This window comes from Vipera ursinii, assembly GCF_947247035.1.
Source record: "Vipera ursinii genome assembly, chromosome: 2".
Taxonomy (NCBI): Eukaryota; Metazoa; Chordata; class Lepidosauria; order Squamata; family Viperidae; genus Vipera; species Vipera ursinii.
This window is the reverse complement of record NC_139513.1, coordinates 37,580,539-37,602,318: the sequence shown is the minus strand read 5'-3', so window position 1 is coordinate 37,602,318 and position 21,780 is coordinate 37,580,539. Positions and strand designations below refer to the sequence as shown.

At 38.3% G+C, this 21,780-nt stretch overlaps 1 protein-coding gene across 1 annotated transcript in view; it reads left to right on the top strand.

Moving 5' to 3' along the window:
• Window positions 1–21,780, top strand: part of TAFA4 (TAFA chemokine like family member 4) — a gene marked incomplete at its 5' end in the record, with an annotated part of 123,973 nt that overhangs the window by 61,931 nt on the left and 40,262 nt on the right. Inside the window, one exon of the mRNA XM_083355184.1 lies at window positions 11,692–11,847. Within this exon, the coding sequence (XP_083211310.1) occupies window positions 11,692–11,847 (156 nt within the window). The remainder of the gene's footprint in view (window positions 1–11,691; window positions 11,848–21,780) is intronic.

Genomic DNA, 21,780 nt, shown 5'->3' with positions numbered 1-21,780 from the left:
GATTGCTTAGGCAAGATAACTTGAAATAGATAATGTAAGGGGAGAGTTATCGAGATCCTCTTATGAGCTGGTAGGTTTGCCAGAAACAGCTGATTTTTCCCTTTGCATATAAAGAAAGAGAGTGAAAAAATAGAAAAGTACATCTTAGATTAGTAGCTATCTCCCCATTTTACTGTTCAGATATTTCAAGGGAATACTGTCTGTCATTCTTGTGGGGTTTATACACAGCCATCTCTACCACACCACATTTTACTCCCTCCCTCCCCCTCCCTCCTTGGTAGGAGGGTATTAGAAGGGTGCCAGGGAGCAGGTTGGCACCTGTGAACACTAGATTTTTAATTGTATTATGGTGTGTGTGTGTGTGTGTGTGTGTGTGTGTCCGCACCAATATTTATCTGTATTGGCAATTTTTTCTTGGAGCACATGGTTATGTCAAATCTGCTTTGATTTATCAGCCATTTTTATCCAGAGCTATGGATAAGGCTTTGACTTACATCTGATTTAAGGTCATCTGCACTACTTATTTTCAGGGGACTTCAATCTCCATATGGATGTGACCTCTGATGTTCACCAGTAAATGCTGTTATACTATGATCTCCTCTTACATTGTCAGCACTTTCTTTCCTTGGTACGTGGTGTGAAAGGTCAGGCTTTTGATTTAGTTAACTTCTTGGGACTCTCATTATCAGGACTTGAAGGTGCCCACCTTGACTTTTTCATTTTACACCCGCCTTCCCTCAGCTTTCTGATTTTGTACTAATAATATGCTTGAAAGAAGCAGGCGGTTTTCCCAACTTTGTGTACTTGCAGGATGAAAAGTAATAAAATTAATTGGTGTTTGTTTTCCAGCCACAATGCAAGCTTGCGTGCTTATATTTTGAGTCTTTTATCATCACATTTTCCTGTCCAATTGTTAACTTTCTCTGTAAACATTTGTGTAATTCTTCAAAGTTCCTTCTGGATGGGCAGGTTTATTTCCTTCAGTGCTTCAATGTTTCTACTAGGGGAGAATGAGAGCCGTGGGACTGAAGTTGAAGCACAGAGAGATGAGACTGCTCCTATTGAAAATTTGCATGTCCAAACCAGATTAGTAACATGGAGCTGACAACAAGATAAATTGACTTGAATTGTTTGCAAGTTTGTCATACTGGTCTCTGATCTCCACTTTTGTGTGATACATGTGTGCCGGTAGGGAAGATATTGGCCTGAAAGGAAAGGATGTACAATAACTTTAAAGCAAAAATCATATAATTGCATGACCTCTTACCCTGATTTTCTTGTTACCAGCTGGCACAGATCTAAGAGCAACAGCTGCAGCATGAAAGGACAGAGCAGCAAAGGGTGGGAGAAGCATTCTCCCCTAAAGACCTCTTTTTATTTCTTCCAGTCAGATCAATACAAGGGTGGTGTTTATGAAGAGCTGGACTTCATTCAGTGGGTGGTTGGAGGCTAACCAACAAAATGCCGAGGGCAGGGAATGAAAAAGTTGTTCATTCTGTATGTGTTTTACAAATATTCATGCTGATGTTGAAAAAAAACTGCAGAGTTCTATTTCATTTCAGAAAGCTTTCAAAGCAACCTCAGAAGTAAGAGAGATACTCAAAGTTTCATGCTTTGCGGCTCCTAGTATAATATAAGAGCTATGTTAAGAAGGCTTATTACCTAATAGAGATGGCTTGCTGCTAGAAGCCACTTCAGAAGCTGAGGGATATTTATTCATTTATTACAGTTCCAGCCCCACTCAGTAACCAAGGATGGTGCACAATTTTATTCAGAGGCAATTAGCCAATTCCGTTCAAATTTCCACAATGAATTTTCATAGATGTTTGAAGCAAGATATATTCTGAATCAGTTTGAAAGGATACAAACTCAGCTGGGAGATTTGACACGTTTCTGCCTATGCATAAATGCACTTTTCCCAGATCAGTTCAAAAATTGGAATCAAGTTAAATTTCCTGAATCGATTTAAAACTCTGATTCAGGTCACTTTCATTTTACTAGTGGATTTGAAAATAGGTAGAATGTACCTGCAATTCTCATGAATTTATGCCAGGTCATCATGTTTCTGTACTTTTACACCGATCTCCCCCATTTCAAACTTTGTATTTTGCTGATAGGGAAAGCAGAGATCATTTAGTTTTCATAGGAAAGATTGTTTTGGGAGAGAGGAAACCTTTGGTCTGGATGTAATGATGGGGGTCTTGTACCCAGTGAGAATCATGGTTGAATGGGATGTAAACTTTGACTTCTTTATTGCAGCCACTGACATAATCATTTTACCATATTTCCTGCCTTTGACTGATCTGTTTTCTAGAACTCAGTATTGGTCAGTGGATCTAGGTTTAGACTAGATCACTTGCTTCACTCCTCTTGAACCATAGTGCAACCTTTGTCGACTGTACTGGGATTTCTAGAATTCCTCTGTTGGGTAGGAATTCAAAGGGTAGTAGAAGGTATAAAGTTGAAAAAAACAAAGCAAAGCATAAAGTTGGTCTACTAAAACCTACATTAAATAAAGATCGTTTTTAAAGCAGAATGCTGCCTGAAACATTTCATTCTGTAAAACATTGTTTTTGTTTGCTATTTGTATTTTCCTTTTTAAATATCTCCGCTTGTTTCAGATTTCAATCTTTTCCGAGTTAATGTGTCTCTTAAACTTTGCTGAAAGTTTTTGAATTTCTTAGAACAGCTTGTACTAATAGGGTAACCATGCATTTCACCAAGTCATTTTCATGAAACCTAACTAAAGTCTTTTTAAAGTTTTTATTTTTTTTATTTAAAATTAATTTATTAAAATTTCAGACTATATTGCTGATTTTATGTTATTTCATGTAGTGAGTGGTTGCCAGGATGTTGCCTTAACTAGATAATCTCTAGTTCCTATCTTACTAGGTTCTAAATTGAGATCCTAGTAGGATCATGTTTGGGATAAAAATGGGCTTTATTCATATAAGTATTTAAAATAGCATTGAGTTCTTGAGAGCAGAATGGTACATAAGCAGTTGTGTAAATAAATAAATACTGCCCTAAATGTGTTATAACTGATCAGTACTGTTTCTACCATTAGAAAGGAATGCTGCATGTGGTATATCAACCACTAAACATTGGTAATCTAGTCTATACCTTTTCCATCTTAACTAAAATCATTATTTGAAACATTATTTTCCATTGATGAAGAAAAAATGGATGAGTGAACAGGTGTAGGAGATGACCCAGGTTGAGCCCAAGGGAGGAGACAAACATGTTATCAGTCATAAGTCCCCGCGCTCCCACAAGAGACCAGCTCACCTTGAATTCCATGGACTCCAATCTGTTTTGACCATTAGTAGCTCAAAATCTTGTAGAGAGCTTAAGCTTGCAACAAATCTTTGTACTCATTTGAACTACCTGAATTTCCTGATTTCCTGGGCGCATGACAAGAGGTAAGGGAAGAAGAAAATCATGCTTGGATAGAATTAATGAGATCTTCCAAAAAACAAAGTGAGAATAATAGACACGAAAAAGCAATCTCTATTGATGTGGAAGCAAGAATGATTTGCAAGACAGGAAAAGTATAGTAAGTGGATCATACAGTTGTAAGTTGAATTTTGCTATATTTCTTCCCCCCCCTTTATTTCATGCATTTAACTTTTTTTTTTGCTTACTGTATCTTACTCCTTTTTATCCTCTGTAGTAAATACGCGGCTTACTTCTAAAAAGAAATATCCTGAATGCTTGAATCATGTATGAATGCACACTGCTTTCATTTCTGCAGTCTCTTTTTGTGGCAGTAATGCTGCTATCCATGCTTCCTAAAAGTTTCTTTGAAAAAAGTAGACAGGGTTTGTTATAGATACATTAAAACCTATGAGAAACCTATACACAGGTCAGGAAGACTCAGTATGAATAGACCATGTTGAAACAGACTAGCTCCAGGTTGTCCAAAGGAGCGTAACAAACCTGTATATTTCCCCCTTATTTATTCAAACTATAAGCTAAATATATATTAAGGGAACCTGGTTTGGGAGAATACAAACATGATTTAAAATTAGAGGAGAAACTTGCGCTATGCTGATGATACTACCCTGATAGCTGAAAATGCAAAGAATCTGCAAGCTCTAGTACTTAAAGTCAAAAAGCACGGTGAAAAGTGATATTAAAATCAAATATAAAGAAGACAAAACTTTAGGTATCAGGTAGAACAGCCAGCTTTAGAGTTGACAATGAAAATATTACAGTGGTGGATAGCTTCTGTTTTTTAAGATCAACCATCAATCATAAAAGGACAAGCAGTCAAGAAATATGCAATGGCATATGGTAAGGCAGCCATGAAAACCTTGGGAAGATAGTCAAAGGCTGTGATGTAGTTATACAAAGGTTAGAATCTTGCAAGCCATGGTATTCCTTGGGATGGTCTCTGGAAGCAAAAGTTGTACTTTGAAGAAGTAGGAAAGGAAGAGTATAGACACTTTTGACCTTTGAGGTTGGAGAAGACTCCTGAGAATACCGTGGACAGCCAAGAAAACAAAGAAATGGGTCATCAAACAATTCAACCAGAGTTGTCACCCAAGGCATAAATAACCAGACTCAAATTATCCTATTTTGAACACATTATGTGAAGGCTCTAAAGCTGGGAGAGGTGGAAGGAAAGAGAAGAAGAATTTGACCAGCAGCAAGGTGAATGGACTTAGTTAAAGCAGCAATGAGTGCACCAGTAGAAGATCTGAAAGGTCAGATTAGGGACGGATCATCATGGAGAAAATGTTGTCATAGGATCTGGTTTCATTTCATTTCATTTCATTTCATTTCATTTCATTTCATTTCATTTCATTTCATTTCAATCAATCAAATCAATCAGCATAGAGCTGGAAGGGACCTTGGAAGTCTTCTAGTCCAATCCTCTATTCAAGCAGGAGACCCTATATCAGAGGTCCCCAACCTTTTGGGCACCAGGGACCTGTTCTGTGGAGAGAGATTTTTCTGCAGACCGGAAGGGGCGTGGTTTTGTATGCTGCCTGCATCTCGCGGATGGGGATTTGCTTGTTTGTGCGGACCGGTTGCTGGCATGCTGCGGCCTGGTACCAGTCCACAGACGGGGTTGGGGGCCCCTGCCCTATACCATTTCATACAGATGGCTGTCCAGTCTTTTCTTAAAAGCCTCCAGTGATGAAGCACCTACAACTTCTGAATGCAAGCTGTTCCACTGGTTAATTGTCCTCACTGTTAGGAAGTTTCTTTGTTTCATCACAGAGTTGAGGAATCAAGAATTCTTCAATAGTAAGTTCTTTAATAAGCCTGTTTTGTAAATCTGATAGGAAAACTTTACCCAGGTCACTTTCTTGGTTTGTCATTTATTTTTTCTTTTTAAATTTTAAAACCTCAGCCAATTTCTTTTGAATATCCATTAAAATATCCTTTTGTAAATCATTTTCTTGGCCTATCAGTTATAAATCCACTTTTGATGTCTCTAACTTGTTACATAAAACTAGTTGTACATCTAACATTTCTTCCATAACATCTTTTTGGACATAATCTATCCCTAGAAGCAGACATCATCTCTGACATTGTTGATATAATAGCTATTATTTTCTGATTCCATTCTTCAAAAGTTTACCTCTACCTAAAATCCTTAGTCCCCACTAGTATCTAGTTTTTGAAATCACAAACTTCTTCATCTATCTTATGTCTTGTAATAAAACAAACAGGCTCTATTTCCCACAAGAAGCTGTACTTTATAATTAATTACAAATTATTATTATAAGGTAATATTTAAATCACACTGGTTAAAATTAAAATAATACAAATTAAAAATGGCCATTTATAATTTTCTGAGATAAAAATCTTATTTAGCTTTTTGTTACTTATTTTGGATTCTTGAAATTAAAGTTATGATTAAAATTTTCATTTGTTTAGAATTAAAGGCAGCTTCAAACTTGTTATTGCAAGGGTCTCTAATACCTTAGAAACAATTAATGAACATTTTCTGAAAGTAAAAATGTGTCCTTTTAAAGTCGCCATCATGTTTATGGGCAAGATGCTCAATCCCATTTCCTAGTGCTCAAAGCCGTGGAAAACTGGTGTCCTACAGCTGTCTGGAGCACATATGGGTGATCTCTCATCCTCTCTTAATCCAGAGAGATGAGGACGACAACGATGACAATGACAACAAATAACAACAACAACAACAACAGAGTTGGAAGGGACCTTGGAGGTCTTCTAGTCCCACCCCTTGCTCAGGCAGGAAACCCTATACCATTTCAGACAGGTTCCAAGGAACTAGTCTATTCACCAATTCCTTGGTCTTTCCCATAGTCATCGGCTCCGCCTTTGCAGAGCTGTCTTTAGTTCACCAAAGCTCTCCCTTGGCAGTCTCCCTATTCAATGGACTTTTGGATGAATTTTACTGTGGATTTCATTCACAAGCAGGAGACCAAAATATGAGGCATAGTTCAACCAGTTCACGTACTATATTCCACTTATGTCAATGTCAATTTACATCTTTTGTACAATGATGTAATAGATGTTTTATGTCATATGTACCAGTTTCCCTAATTTCCCTAATTGCATTATAGACATTTGTGTCTCTTTTTGTCATTTGTGTAATTATATAATTGATGTTGCGTAAATTGATGCATGCAATGTAAAAATGTCAAGAACATAATTATGCAAATGATATACATTGCATCAATTAGGTAAATTTGGATTTAATAGTCATTTGGCTTTAACAAGTACCCCTACTCCCCAAATAGTCCTTTAAATTGAGGTTTTACTGAACAAAATATTGCAGTGTGGAATGATCACCTGAAGGCTCTTTAAACAGTTGCAATATGACCTTGCTGTGTTTCTCCAGACAGCAATGTACAGATTAGAGATCTCTTCTTGTAATGCCACTCTGTGCTGTGAAATACCAAACATACTGTACATTCAGAAATGTTCTGGCAATTATTTCCAGTGATTTGGTGATCACGATCCTATATTGGGAGTCCCACAGCAGTTCAGACCTTTTAAGCAGTACAGATAGTCATTGACGTACGGCCTAAACGAGCCTGCCCTTTACAGACATGTCATAATGGTTGGAAAGTGGCTTATCCACATGACTGACCTGATTTTACTACTTTTTTTGTGGCATTTGTTAAGTAAACATGCCAATTGTTAAGCGGAATGCAGTGGTCATTACGCCTATCGATTTGTTCAGTATGGGCTGGTTTTGTAAAAAACTGGAAGCAAATGTCTTTTTTGACAAAAATGTTGTAAAACACAGTCATGTGATTACGAGATACGACGGTTGAGAATGTTGCCAAGCGCTTCACATGTAGTAGACTGCAGAGGTGGTGGTGGCTATCAGAACTTCAGAACAACATTATAAGTACCCCTGTGGACTTCCGTCATGACTTCAAAGAGTTGGTAATCGACCAGTTGTAAATCGAGGACTACCTATAGCCATTTGCTGCTTTCTCCTTTTTAAAGAGTGTTGTGGGAAGTAGTATTAGTGGTATTATTATTATTATTATTATTATTATTATTATTATTATTATTATTATTATTATTATTGTTATTATTAATAATAATAAGATGATGATGATGATGATGATGATGATGTTGGAAGGAACATTGGAGGTCTTCTAGTCCAACCCCCTGCTCAAGCAGGAAACCCTATACCATTTCAGACAAATGACTGTCCAGTCTCTTCTTAAAAACTCCCAGCGTTGGAGCATTCACAGCTTCTGGAGGCAGGTTGTTCCACTGATTAATTGTTCTCACTGTCAGGAAGTTTCTCCTTAGTTCTAGGTTGCTTCTCTCCTTGATTAGTTTCCATCCGTTGCTTCCTGTCCTGCCTTCGGGTGCTTTGGAGAATAGCTTGACTCCCTCTTCTTTTTGGCAGCTCCTGAGTGAGCTTTAAGGTTCTGGTGACTTCCTCAGACAAATCAAGATCAAGAACCATGACTTTTCTCAAATCTACTCAGGCTCCTTTTGGGAACAATCGGGGGCATCATAGCTTCCCATGGAAAAATAAAGCTCCCTGAATAAAAAGAGAGATCCACTCATAAGCACAGAAAGAACCTCCAAACTTCATATGACTTGCTTTGAAAACACAAATGTGTTTATGTATTGCACTGACGAAATGTATTGACAGCAGAGGACGTCAAATTACGTTTTCTGTACCTCGATGTGTATACACTAGTTAGATTCATGTGGTTCTCTGCTTTGCGTGGACATCACAGTTTTCATGTCTTTAATAAGCAGAAACTGGGGTCCACAGATAAATATGAGAGGCTAAGAAACTGTGCTGAATTAAATCAAAAGCCTGTCTAGCGTAGTTGTCAACGCTGCGACAATGGATGTCGTCTCTCTGGCAACTGAGAGGAGAGGAGATATGATAGCCTTCAAGTATTAGAAGTTTTGTCACTTGGAAAAGGGAGTGGACTTTTATGGTCCCAGAGGGCAGGGTTAGAATCAGTGGGTTTAAACTAAAAGGAAGCAGGTCCAGGCTAGAGATGGGGAAGAGTTGTCCTGATTATATGAGCTGCCAGACACAGCCATGTGAAGTGATGGTTTCTCCGTAGGCAGAGATTGTATGGGTGGTAATCTCTCAAGGATGTCCTACAATGATCTGGAGGTTAGATAGGATGATCTCTAAGACATCTTCCAACTCTTTGGTTCTGCAGTCCATTTCTATGCAGGTTGTACAACAAATGGTATTGAGAGGCATATTTCTTCTGATTGCAGAATAAATTTTAAACATTAATGCTAATAGCTCTATTATCCATGAATTTATCTAATTCAAAGCCACCCTAACTGAATGTCATGTCTACATCTGAGGGAATTCCAGATTTCAGTTAAGTATTGTGTGAAGAAGGGCTTCTTTTTGTTTCTTCAGAATCTCCCACCACTAAGCATTATTTGTTGACCCCAAGGACTCTACATTTTCCATACCATTTGTTCATTCATTCATTCATTCATTCATTCATTCATTCATTCATCATATTTCTGTACTGCTCAGGAGCTCTGGGCAGTAAGAGGAGCTCTGAACTGCCCTTCTAAACTAAGATATGTACTCAGAACATTCTAAACTGGAAAACCCTCTGTGATGCTGTTCTGGATGTGCTCATGTATGATTGTAAGCCTAGATGTATTCATTAGGGAATTTGGGAGTCAATGAAGAGTTCTCATGAATTTGAATGCACATTGGCTTAGGTTCTTCAATTAAAAACAATTCTTGTCTTCCACTTGCAGTTGGCATTCCTGGGCCCAAATCTACAGAGTTTGAATAAAAGAAATGAGTAAGATATTACAATAGCCCCCCCCCCCCCGACTGATCTCTGACTGCTAATTTTGGGAAACATACTGGCAGCATATCATGGCTTCAGGGCACCAAGCTTTATTGCTGTTTTACCCCATGGTGCTTCAGTTTAGTGAGTTGACTGCTCATAATCGTAGTTTCTAAATTCAACATGCAGTTGCTTAAAATTTGCTCAGCCCAGACTGAATCCAGTGTTTAAAAAATATCAACAGATCTCTCCCACACAAATTATCAGGACAATAAGCACCTTGATTAATTCCCGTTGATGCAACATTATTAGCAAGTTATTAACCTGTTTAGGTCATTTAAGTGTACAGAACAGTACTTATTCTTTATTTGTTAGAAAAATAAAATAATCTGTTTAAAGGAGCTTGGACATGTTCACAACAGATTTTAGGAATTGATTTTTTTGAAAGATATGGAGACACAAAGATGTTGCCTGCTTATTTATTAGTTTGCAATGTATCTATTGCCCCAAAGAGCTTTTTTTTTTTAAAAAAAAATGCTATTACTTAGATGTTAGGCATGTCCATAAAATATAGAGGCTGTCAATAAATATAATATACTGGCTGTGATCAACTGTTTTTTAGTACAATGATCGACCTTTTTGCAACTTTCAGTAAAATGGATGATGCATCCCACAGTTAAGCATATTTTGTTAAAAAGGTGGTATCTAGGGGCTGGGGAGCTTGAATAAAATCTTGTATATTCTGTTATTTGGCTCATATTCCCCCTTACATAGTTTTCAGTGCAGCTATCTAGGTCTTTAGGTAAAGTAATAGTTCTTTATTATACAGAGAAATGCTGTAGAGAAAATTTATTAGAGGACTAATCTGAGTCTTCATGGGATCTGAATTCCAGTTGTAGGATTTCATTTACCTATGAAGTGACTTCAGATTGTTCTCAGCACTTATTTTAATATTTAGCATAATATTAGTGTTAAAAATGCAGATTTAAACTAAATTGAGGGTGCAAATGAGCATCAATTGCTGATTCTTTTAGAATGTAGGCTGTGTTGAATAGCATGTTAACTTTGGAGTCTTGATTTAATAAAACATAATGAGGACAAGTAGCATGTGGATACCAAAAGAAATATTGCTAATCCCTTTGCATGAGTAAGTAAATCTGGAAGCAATACCTCCACATCAATAACTTTCAGAAATCATCTTCAAACTTTATGGTTTAGTAAGCAAGGATTCATGGTTTAATTCAAGCTTATGTTTAGCTTCCATTCTCTTCTATCAGGAAGTAAACAGGAACATTAAAAGCTATTTTAGCAACATGGATTACTCTTTGGTCTTTCAAAATTATTTTTGTTCTTATGTGGGAACTTGTATCTTTAATTCTATATCCCTTTAGCTTCAAATGTTAACTCACATTTTTGCCTGGCTTTGCTTCTGTAAGAAATATTCATGCAACCCGATGAGCACGTTTTACTATTCCCAAATCACTGTTGCCATGTACTACTAGTAAATGAATAAATGTTGCTGTTAGATATACGCATTAACTTAGTCCTTTGTAAACACTGATAAGGGCCCAAAGTTTGCAAGTATGTTGTATTACGTTTGGTAAATGTATCAGAAAGTAAAGCAAAAAAGTTCACTCTATCTGTACATCAGAATTCTGGAGTAGGGGTATGCCTCAATCAGTAGATTGCCTACGTTGAAGATAAGGTTACCTGATTGGACTGCAATGAAGTAAATAGAATCTTGTTGAAGAAAGCTTCCAATAGGTTATCATGAATTGCTCAAACAATTGTTTTTAACCTATAAAGCGCTTTATGGCTATTTTCAGGAGTGCCTCTTTCAGCTGAAATTAACCTGACCAATGTGCCTCTTAGGGAAGAAATTGCCTTAATTTCTGTAAGGTAAAGTCAAGAGAAATCGGAAACTGTTTTTTGGTAACAATCTATGCCTTATGGCAGGGGTCCCCAACCCCCAGTTTGTGGACTGGTACGGCATGCCAGCAACCAGTCCACATAAACAAGCAAAACCCCATCCATGGGATGCAGGCAGAACACAAAACCATACCCCCTCCAGTCCGCGGAAAAATCTCTCTCCACGTAACCGGTCCCTGGTGCCCAAAAGGTTGGGGACCTCTGCCTTATGGAATAGTCCTGCTAAGGTCAGACAAGTGCTCAGTTATTGGAAGCCAGTTAATACCAAATTGCTTTTAGGTTTTATTACATGATTACAATAGTATACAAATAAAGAATTATTCCATTGTAATGGATTGCATGACATGGATGACTCACAGTGTAATGGGTGAAATGATGGGTTAAGGAGGCTGTAATAAGATTTCTCATAATTCATCCATGAACTGCATTTTCTGGGGAAAACGTGGAAACGATGAAAGTCCTATGTCCTTCGTAATCAGCGCTGAGACAATAACCTATGTCTTGTTATTCGTAGGCCTCAACCAAGTTAAGCAAGGGACCTGTGAGGTGGTTGCAGTGCATCGGTGTTGCAACAAGAACAGGATTGAAGAGCGGTCACAGACGGTCAAGTGCTCTTGTCTCCCAGGTCAGGTTGCAGGCACAACACACGCGCAGCCATCTTGTGTCGAAGGTAAGGATCTTTACCTTAGTGGCTTCAGAATTGAAAGACTCTCTCCATCTCCTTGATGTTGTGAATTCATAATTGATAAAAACAAGAATAAATCCTTCTCTTTATTAAAGTTAGACATATGTTTCTTTATATGTAATTAGTAATTGATTTATATAATTGATACAGTTAATTAGTTATAGTAGTGAGATATTAGTAGACATCATTAGTAAAATCTTAACCCAAAGGTCAATCTCCTAAAATTAAGTATTTGTTCATACCGGCTTCTGCCAGAATGATTACTTGTTATAGTAATAGGTATTTTTCACTTCTTTGCATGAAAAAGTCTACTTTGAACATGACTTAAATTGAACAAAGGCCTTTTGGATAATTAATCCAGGAATAGTGAACTTGACCCTATTTGATATGTTGAGTCTTTTTAGCCCCCCCAAAAAACAGGATAAAGGAATTAGTTAACTAAGCAAGAGCAGCTAGCCTCCACCAAACATGGCCGTTACTGCTCCCTCTTCCCATTCCAGAAAACCAGAACAGATCTACCACTTTTGTCCACTAAATCTCTTGAAACAATGTAAAATCTGGACTTTGAAGCATGAAAAAACACAGTAGGATTTCACAGTTGATAAGAGGGATGGAATTACTTGTTTCATTGAGCCCTGGTGGCGCAGTGGTTAGAATGCAGCATTGCAGGCAAACTCTGCCGATAGCCTGGAGTTCAATCCTAATGGGGCTCAAGGTTGACTCAGCCTTCCATCCTTCTGAGGTTGATAAAATGAAGACCAAGATTCATTCATTATTCATTATCCGTATCCTACCTTTCATGTAAGTGGCTTATATAAGGTTCTGGCTTCACTTTTATCCCCATGATAGCAACTCTTAGGAGGAAGATAAGGCTGAGACAGGGCAATTCACAGAGTCATCCATGGGATTTCCATGCCTGAAGAAATTAGTTCCATTATGTACATACAAAGCAAACTAGAATCAAAGACTCATTGGACGTCAGCAGAAAAAGAAGATCATCTTCTGGTTACCTTCACAAGGCCATGCTAGTAATGAAGAGAGGAATGATGAGACTTAAGGCCTGTTTCTTTGAGATGAAACTACATGGGGAATGGACATTTCTGTTTTAGCAGAGCAATTTACAAAATATTTGCCATTTGAATTATAGCCTGGTTTAAAGATTAGAGGCACCCTATGTGTGAATACAGGTATGGAATTTAGCCATCAACCTTAGCCTCAACCTAGGGAGCAAACTGAATTTGTAGTAAAGCTGCTTCAGCTCAGCTGAAAGAAATGGATGTTCATTAAACTCTAATTCTCTTTGCTGTTTTCCAAAGGTCATCTTGATTTTCCTCTTTCAGACTGGGCAACCCGGATAGTCTCCCGGTTATGGTTGCTTTCCATAATTTGCTTTTGTGTTTAAATGAGAATTTTTCTATATCGATATATATCTTCTGTTTCTTCCTCTGTCTCTGGCAATGCATAAGAGCAGCCACCCTCATCTGGGTAGGTGGGTGTTCTGAAATGATACCTGTTATTTGAATTTCTTCAGCAGGTATTTATATGTGAAGGGTTTCCCTTCCTTGATTGAAATGTATATTAATGGCTGAAATTTAGATTGCTTTAAAGAAAATCAAGAAATTGCTTAATGTGACACTTTCCTTCCCCCTACTCCCCAACAGCAGAGTGATTAGATTTTTCTCTTCTAGTGGGTAGTTTTTTGTTGCAGCCATAAGAACTATAAATTCTACTTAGTGTTTCTGTCAACAGCAGTGAAAAATCCTAAGATATAAAATGTTAAGAGATTTATTTTTAGATGAAAGCCAAACAGTACATTATTTAATAGCTTCCTGCTAATTAATATTGACATAGAAAGTGTATTTATTAAGTCATGTAGAAGACACTTAACTTCTCTCTTCATTGCTTTCCACACAAAATCATATCCTTCTAAAATGAATTAGCAATAACACAGAACTTCTAACTTTCTAATTTCTCTGATGTTTTAATCTATGAATTAACCCAAGATTTTCCAATGGTAAAACATGCTCTAGCCAATGGGTAGGCAACCTTGGCTCTTTTATGACTCGTGGACTTCAATTCCCAGAATTCCTGAGCTAGCCATGCTGGCTCAGGAATTCTGAGAGTAGAAGTCCACGAATCATAAAAGAGTCAAGGTTGCCTACCCCTGCTCTAGCCAAATCATAGATTATACAGTTGTGCTGCTAACTTTTGAATCTTATCTAATGTTTGTGTTCCATGAAATTTGGAAGAGATACTAAATTTATTTTTCAGGTAGTTTAAATATTCTGTGGAAAGACAGCATCACTTTATGGGCTTTCTAAACAGTAATGTTTGTATGAGTGATAGAATTACTAAGACAAGGCATCAAGACAATGGGAAGAAATCTAAGCTGGAAAAAAACCATATTATGGAGGCAAGTGCCAAGAGTACCAGCATATGGTACTTACGTACGGTCACTCACGCGTTCGTGACCTCTCGTCTGGACTACTGCAACGCTCTCTACATGGGGCTACCCTTGAAGACCACTCGGAGGCTCCAACTGGTACAGAATTCAGCCGCGAGAGTTGTGTTGGGAGTTTCCCGACACTCCCATGTTACATCTCTGCTTCACAAGCTGCATTGGCTTCCAGTTGTCTTCCGGGTGAGATTCAAGGTGTTGGTAATGACCTACAAAGCCCTACATGGCATGGGTCCGGAATACCTTGGGGAGCACCTGCGGCCAGCATCAACTTCCCTCCGCCCAGTACGCTCCCACAGAGAGGGCCTCCTCAGGGTGCCACCAGTCAAAGAATGTCGACTGGTGGCCCCCAGGGGGAAGGCGTTCTCTGTGGGTGCGCCAGATTTATGGAACCATCTTCCGGTCGAGCTCCGGATGGCGCCTGACCTCCGCTCCTTCCATCGCGATCTCAAAACCTACCTTTTTGAACAAGCTGGCCTGGCCTGATGGGATGGGGTTGGGTTTTATAAATTTGTTTTAAGCTTTTTAATGTGTTCTAATTTATTTAGCTGAGGAAAGGAGGGAAGCAAAAGGCAAGGGAGAAAAAGAAAGATACGCCCAATTGAATGCAGAATTCCAGAGAATAGCTAGAAGAGATAAGAATGCCTTCTTAAATGAACAGTGCAAAGAAATAGAAGAAAACAATAGAATAGGGAGGACCAGAGATCTTTTCAAGAAAATTGGTGAGATGAAGGGAATGTTCAATGCAAAAATGGGCATGATAAAGGACCAAAATGGCAGGGACCTAACAGAGGCAGAAGAGATTAAGAAGAGATGGCAAAATTACACAGAAGAACTATACAAGAATGAGCTTAACGTCCCTGATAATCACAATGAGGTGGTCATTGACCTCGAGCCAGACATCCTAGAATGTGAAGTGAAGTGGGCCTTAGAAAAGCTGAGCAACAACAAAGCTAGTGGAGGTGACAGTATTCCAGCTGAGCTATTCAAAATCTTAAAAGACGATGCAGTAAAAGTGCTACACTCAATTTGCCAGCAAATTTGGAAAACTCAACAGTGGCCACAGGATTGGAAAAGATCAGTTTACATTCCAATTCCAAAGAAAGGCAGTGCCAAAGAATGTTCAAACTATCGCACCATTGCACTCATTTCTCATGTTAGTAAAGTTATGCTTAAAATCCTACAAGCTAGACTCCAGCAGTATGTGGATCGAGAACTACCAGAAGTACAGGCAGGATTTCGAAGAGGCAGAGGAACTAGAGATCAAATTGCCAACATACGCTGGATCATGGAGAAAGCTAGAGAGTTCCAGAAAAATATCTACTTCTGCTTCATTGACTATGCTAAAGCCTTTGATTGTGTGGATCATAACAAACTGTGGCAAGTTCTTAAGGAGATGGGAGTACCAGAACATCTTATTTGTCTCTTGAGAAACCTATATGTGGGCCAAGAAGCAACAGTGAGAACTGGACATGGAACCACTGATTGGTTCAAAATTGGGAAAGGAGTCCGGCAAGGCTGTATACTGTCGCCTTGCCTATTTAACTTATATGCAGAGCACATCATGAGAAAGGCAGGGCTAGATGAATCAAAAGTTGGAATTAAGATTGCTGGAAGAAATATCAACAACCTAAGATATGCAGATGATGCCACTCTAATGGCAGAAAGTGAAGAGGAACTGAAGAGTCTCTTGTTGCGAGTGAAGAAGGAGAGAAGGGCGGTATACAAATTAAAATAATAATAATAATGACAATAACAATAACAATAACAATAACAATAACAATAACAATAATAATAATAATAATAATAATAATAATAATAATAATAATAATAATAATACAGTGGGTGCAGATATAGAATACAGAATAAGAGAGTTGGAAGGGACCTTGGAGGTCTTTTAGTCCAACCCCCTGCACAGGCCAGAGACTCTATGGTCTCTGGATGAATCTCTTCTTAAAAACCTCCAGTGATCGAGAAGGACAGAAACTCAGCTATAAGGATTCAGCTTGTGTAGAATCTTCACAAGTAGTGGGTAAATCAGGACGAATGGTGCAGTTCATCCACCTGTTTGGATAAAAATGTTTGTACTAAGTCCCCATTATATTTTTGGATGTTGACCTTTTGTTTCTTCCTGATTAGAAAGTTTTTCATTCGGAGATGAACATAATGTAACTGATGGTTAATATTGATCTTGTGTTTTAACTGTTTTTTTTAAAAACTTTGGCTCCCTTAAATGTTCATCCAAGCACAAAAGTGGTGTATAAATTTGCTGAACATTAAATACACAGGCACACACATACTTAATGTATGTTTTAATTGCCTCAGAAGATATCTGAAACACACTTGACTGAATCTTTTCACAGGTAATCCTCCTCAGTCAGGAGAAATAGAAAGTAATTTCTATCTCCCCAAAGGCATTTGTGCATTATCTCACGCTAGGTGGAACATCGTTTATTTTTGAATTGTTCAAACCTTAGTTATAAGATCAGTTCCCTGAGACATCTTATTTATTCCCAATGTCACATGTTATCTTCTCTTATTCAGAGATTAAATGTTGTTTGTATGTTTACATTTTTGTACCTCATATATTTGGGCAAGCAATTCAAATGTAATTCTCTCTCTCTCTCTCTCTCTCTCTCTCCCTCCCTCCCTCTCCCTATCTCCTTAACTTCCTGTCTCTATGTGTTTGTATGTGTGTACATACATACATCTCTTCCAAGGCAAAGCCTATAACTTTTTATATACTATGCACTATGAAACAATACACCTTATGATGTAGAATAAATTCAAGATATTTGCTTAAAATATGCATCTAAATGGCAAAGATAGATTCTTTGTGGTTTTTTTTACAATATTCTAATATTTGCCCTAACAGATCTTTCTTGAAACTGTTTACTGCATATGTTTTGAGATTTAACAAAGGAAGGATTATGTGTGCATATATTGGATGTACAAAACAGGCAACTCTGCATTTCCCCTTTAGTATGATAGCTTACAGTGTTTTTCTAAAAAAAATTATACTGTAAACTCTGGGATAATTTATTCTATATTTAAGGCAGGAATCCATGGATGTCCACTTATACTTTGCAAATCTTATTTTGGGGGGGTGATGAATGCAATTCTATGAAGCTTTTGAACTGTAGAAGCCTAAAGGAGCTTTTTAATTAAGGTTGTCTGTTCTTGCCCTCACTTGTGTAAGTAATTATTTTCAACATTCATTTCTCTTTCAAAGAGCTAACCCATTGTCCCCAATTTAAGCTTAGTAACTTGAACATTGTGTGTGTTTGTGTGTGAGTGTGTGTGTGTATAATTTATTTAAGCCACTGTAAAGCTACATCAAAATGGAATGCCAGATAGCATATACCTTAATTTAATGGAAAGATTCTTTGTAGGGAGAAACACTAAAGTTAGTTCTTGAGGCTGATATTTGTGTGAAAAAAAAGTTATAACTTTACTTAGGAAATTGTATGGTGATTGGAAAATTTAAGTTACTGAAATCTAGCTACAGTTAATATGCAGTCTGCTCTCCTCCATTAGGGAGAAATAATGATTCAGCTAAAGGGTTGAACTACATAGAGTCAGAAGAGACGCAACTGAAACGAGAGGAAGGAAGAGATAAAAGTTTTCAGAATGTCAGGCTTCCGGTTCTGCACAGCTAGCGCACCAGCCGAGGGATCGAAACAATCTGATCCCTACGGCTGATTTCTCTCTGTTTGGGGACCCTAAATGGGCCCAAAGCCACCCAGGGGAGGTGGTAAGGAAGGAAGGAAGCCCCGCCAATCCTGGGAAGATGGTGGTCGATCCAGACATCTGGGGAAAGCTCTCCAAAAACCGACAGAAGAAAGGCTAGCATCATTCATGAGTCTACCCCAAGGTAGATGCAGCTGAAGCCAAAAAGTACTAAACTAAGCGTGATTGTAAAGAGCGTAGCTGAATTGGGTAAGAATATTGATTTTCTCTCTTCTTCCTGACTGATTTCCTGAGAAAAAAAGAAAAAAAAATCCAGAAGGAAAAATCCTCCAAAAGTGAGGGTGTATGTGTCTTTGTTCCACCCTCCTCTAAACGGAAGTGGCAAATTAAGTTTACCGGGGGGGGGGGGGAATTGAAAGATGGACTGGTGCCGACATCTAGTGGTGGATGAAAATACTGCCCTAAATATACAGCCCAGAAAGAGAAGCCTGTTGTCGGGACCTTCAGGGTGTTGATTAAACAAAGAGCAGCTGGACTGTCTACAAAGTGAGAATTACAAAACTTAGAAAAAAACTGACCTTCCTGGAATATAAATATTTTTTATATTGCGACTTTAAAGTGATTGGCAGAGAAAGGACCTTTGGTCATTATGGAGCATCAGAGATCTGCAGAAAGAACATACCAAGAAAAAATAAATACTTACCGGGAGGAAATGTTTGTTCTGTTATAATAAATGCAAATGATATTAACTTCAAACCATGAGGAAATTAAAAATGAATTTGAAAATTTAAATGAATGTATTCTCAATTTAACGTCACAACAATTAAATGATCAGAAAACAAAAAATGAGAGAGATCGTGTAAAGCAGGCAACTGAACTTAAGCTAGTGGAGACTCAAGTGGAGAAGGACTTACAAGAATCATTGAACATTGAAAAGATAACTAAGATCACAAAGTAAATTTGAGGATAAGGAAAAAGATTTGACAAGATGGATTGCTGAGCCGTTGGGAGTACCACAAGAAACGGGGAGACAAGGGATGATGAGAGAAATCTTCAGTGAATAGGAAGGGGCAAAATCTTTTTACAAAGACATGATGTTTGATTTGTCTACTCTTTCCACAACAACATTTAAAAGATTATGGAAAGACTCTGATGCAATGGAATATATTGATTGAGAGAGATGCCTGGCAAAGGAAGAAAAGAGGGCTAAAATGAGAATTGTGGAATTAGATCATGGGGTGTATCAGAGGGAATATTTAAAAATTAAACACTTGTTTGAATATGACTGAAGAAATTGAAACATTTTAGTTTAAGAGGGATGAACTGTAAGTAAGACAGTATCTTTTTTCTTTTTTCTTTTGTTTTTCAATATGAGTGGGTCTCAGCCCACTCCCTGACTACTTGTTCCCACCCCACCGTACCCAGGATGCTCAGGCCTTCTCCCTGCCCCACCACCCAGTTTATTTGCCAGTTTATGGTAGATGAACTGGCTTTAAAATAATCAATTAAATCCAAAAATACCTCCCACAATTTGACAAAAATATTCAGCTCCAGTTTCATTTGGACAATAAATGGCTAAAGACTCAAGGAGTTCAGAGAGTGGCAACAACTCCCTTCTGAAGGGTGAAGATAAATCTGAAGGACTGTTGAACTTGTACTGAAATGTATATACAGAGATATGCGTTCCTTGCAGTTTTTAAATATAATTATTTAAATGTTTACATTTTAAATGTAATTATTTAAAATAATTAATACCTTTAGGAGAAACTAACAATAGAGGGCATAGAGATGGGTAGGCTATGAAACTGCTGGGTAGGATGTTTTTTTCTGGTAAACTAAAACATGTCTGAATACTCCTTAGGCTTACTTTGCTTGAGATATATTGGAAATCTGTCTGCTACACTGGATACAGTTTTTTGAGATGAAAAGTCGAATATAGCTAATCCTTAGCTTACAGTCATTCTCTTAGTGATCATTGCAAGTTGCAACAGCACTGGAAAAAGTGACATATAAACTGATCCTTGCACTTAACCCCTGTCGTAGCATCTCCACAGTAAAATGATCAAAAGTGAGTGCTTGGAATTCAGTTATGATGGTTGCAGCATCCCAGGATCTCTTGAGATCTTTCCAGCCAGCTTTGGACAAGCGTAGTCAATGGGGGATTCACTTAACAACCATGTAATTCACTTAACAACTGCAGTGATTAACTTAATAACTATGGCAGAAAAGATTGTAAAATCAGGTGCAATTCACTTAATAACCACTTTGTTCAGCAATGGAAATTCTGGTCCCAATTATGGCCATAAGTTGAGAACTGCCTGTATTTAGCTATTCTCTGTTTGTGAGGATTATAGAGAAAAGGCTAGTTCTTATGTTACTTTGGAAGCACAACAATTTCTAGGCATATTGTCCATACTCCAGCACAACAGAAGTGAAGCTGCTGTGTCAGTCAAGGCTTCAGGTCACACTGTGCCAAGCAAGGTGATGGGGTGCCAATATGGCTGGGAAACAGTTTATAACTCTGCATCAATCTGAAGCTGGTTATATTTTCTTGGGAGAGTTATTTAAAAAGGCACAAGAACCAAAGGCATACATAGCTGCCCTTACTAAGTCAGCAGAAGCGCATCACCTTCAAAGCAGAGTTGTTTAATCTCACAACATTCACTTTGCTAAATTTTTTTAAAAACACGTTGCCAATATTAGATGCTACAAGGTGGTTTCATGTTAGAGAGTCAATTGAATCCTCAGCCAGGATTCACCTCCAACATTCAGTTCAAATCAAATCAATCTTTCTTACAGTCAAAGATGAGCATGAGGGTGATGGGGTGAATATATTATATACAGTGCTTTTTTTCTAAAAAAAAATGTTGCTGGAACTCATCGCCGCCCGTCCTTTCCACCCCTGCCCCTGCGGCTCGGAGCCACATGCCGCGGGGATTCCCCTCCCCACAGCCGCTGTGGGGATTCTCCTCCCCGCAGTTGCCACGCCACGGCCCTTGCTGAGCCCTCACCCGGAGCTGCTGTGAACCCCAACCCAGAGCTGTGTTCCTTGTGGCAGTGGTTTCCGGCGCCAAACAGCTGATGGCTTCCAGCACTGGCACTCGTTCACTTACTGCCCCATCGCTTCCAAATGCAGTAAGTGAGTGAGCGAGCAAGTGGCGTTTGGAAGCGTTTGGAAGCGACGGGGCAGTAAGTGAGTGTGTGAATGAGCAAATGGCGTTTAGAAGCGACGGGGCAGTAAGTGAGTGAGTGAATGAACAAATGGCGTTTGGAAGTGACGGGGCAGTAAGTGAGCAAGCGAGCAATAGGCCTTTGAAAGAGACGGAGTGAGTGGGGGAAAGACTGAACGAGGTGCCTTTGAAAGAGATGGAGGAGTGAGTGAGAGCGACTGGAGGCTTTTGTGAGCAAAGTGTGAGTGAGTGGGGGGCTTTTGCAAGTGAAGGATGAGAGAAAAAGGGAAAAGTGAGGGAGAAGGGAAAAAGAAAAGGCACTGACTTCTGACTTCCTCTGTTGCAGGAGTAGAAGGAAGCATTATCATTGAACCTCAACTTTTTACTTTTCCATAATATTATAAACTAGCCATTTCTATAACAATAAATGAATCTAACCAATGAAACTCAAAATACCGCCCCCCCTTTTTTTTAGTCATCAAGTTTTTGACACCTTGTTAAGCACTGGTGGTGCTTGAATATTGTCATGTCCTAAAAGTGGTACAATTTCTGAAATGGTTGAAAAGCCCTGATGTAAATGCAGCCTAAATTGTTTATTGC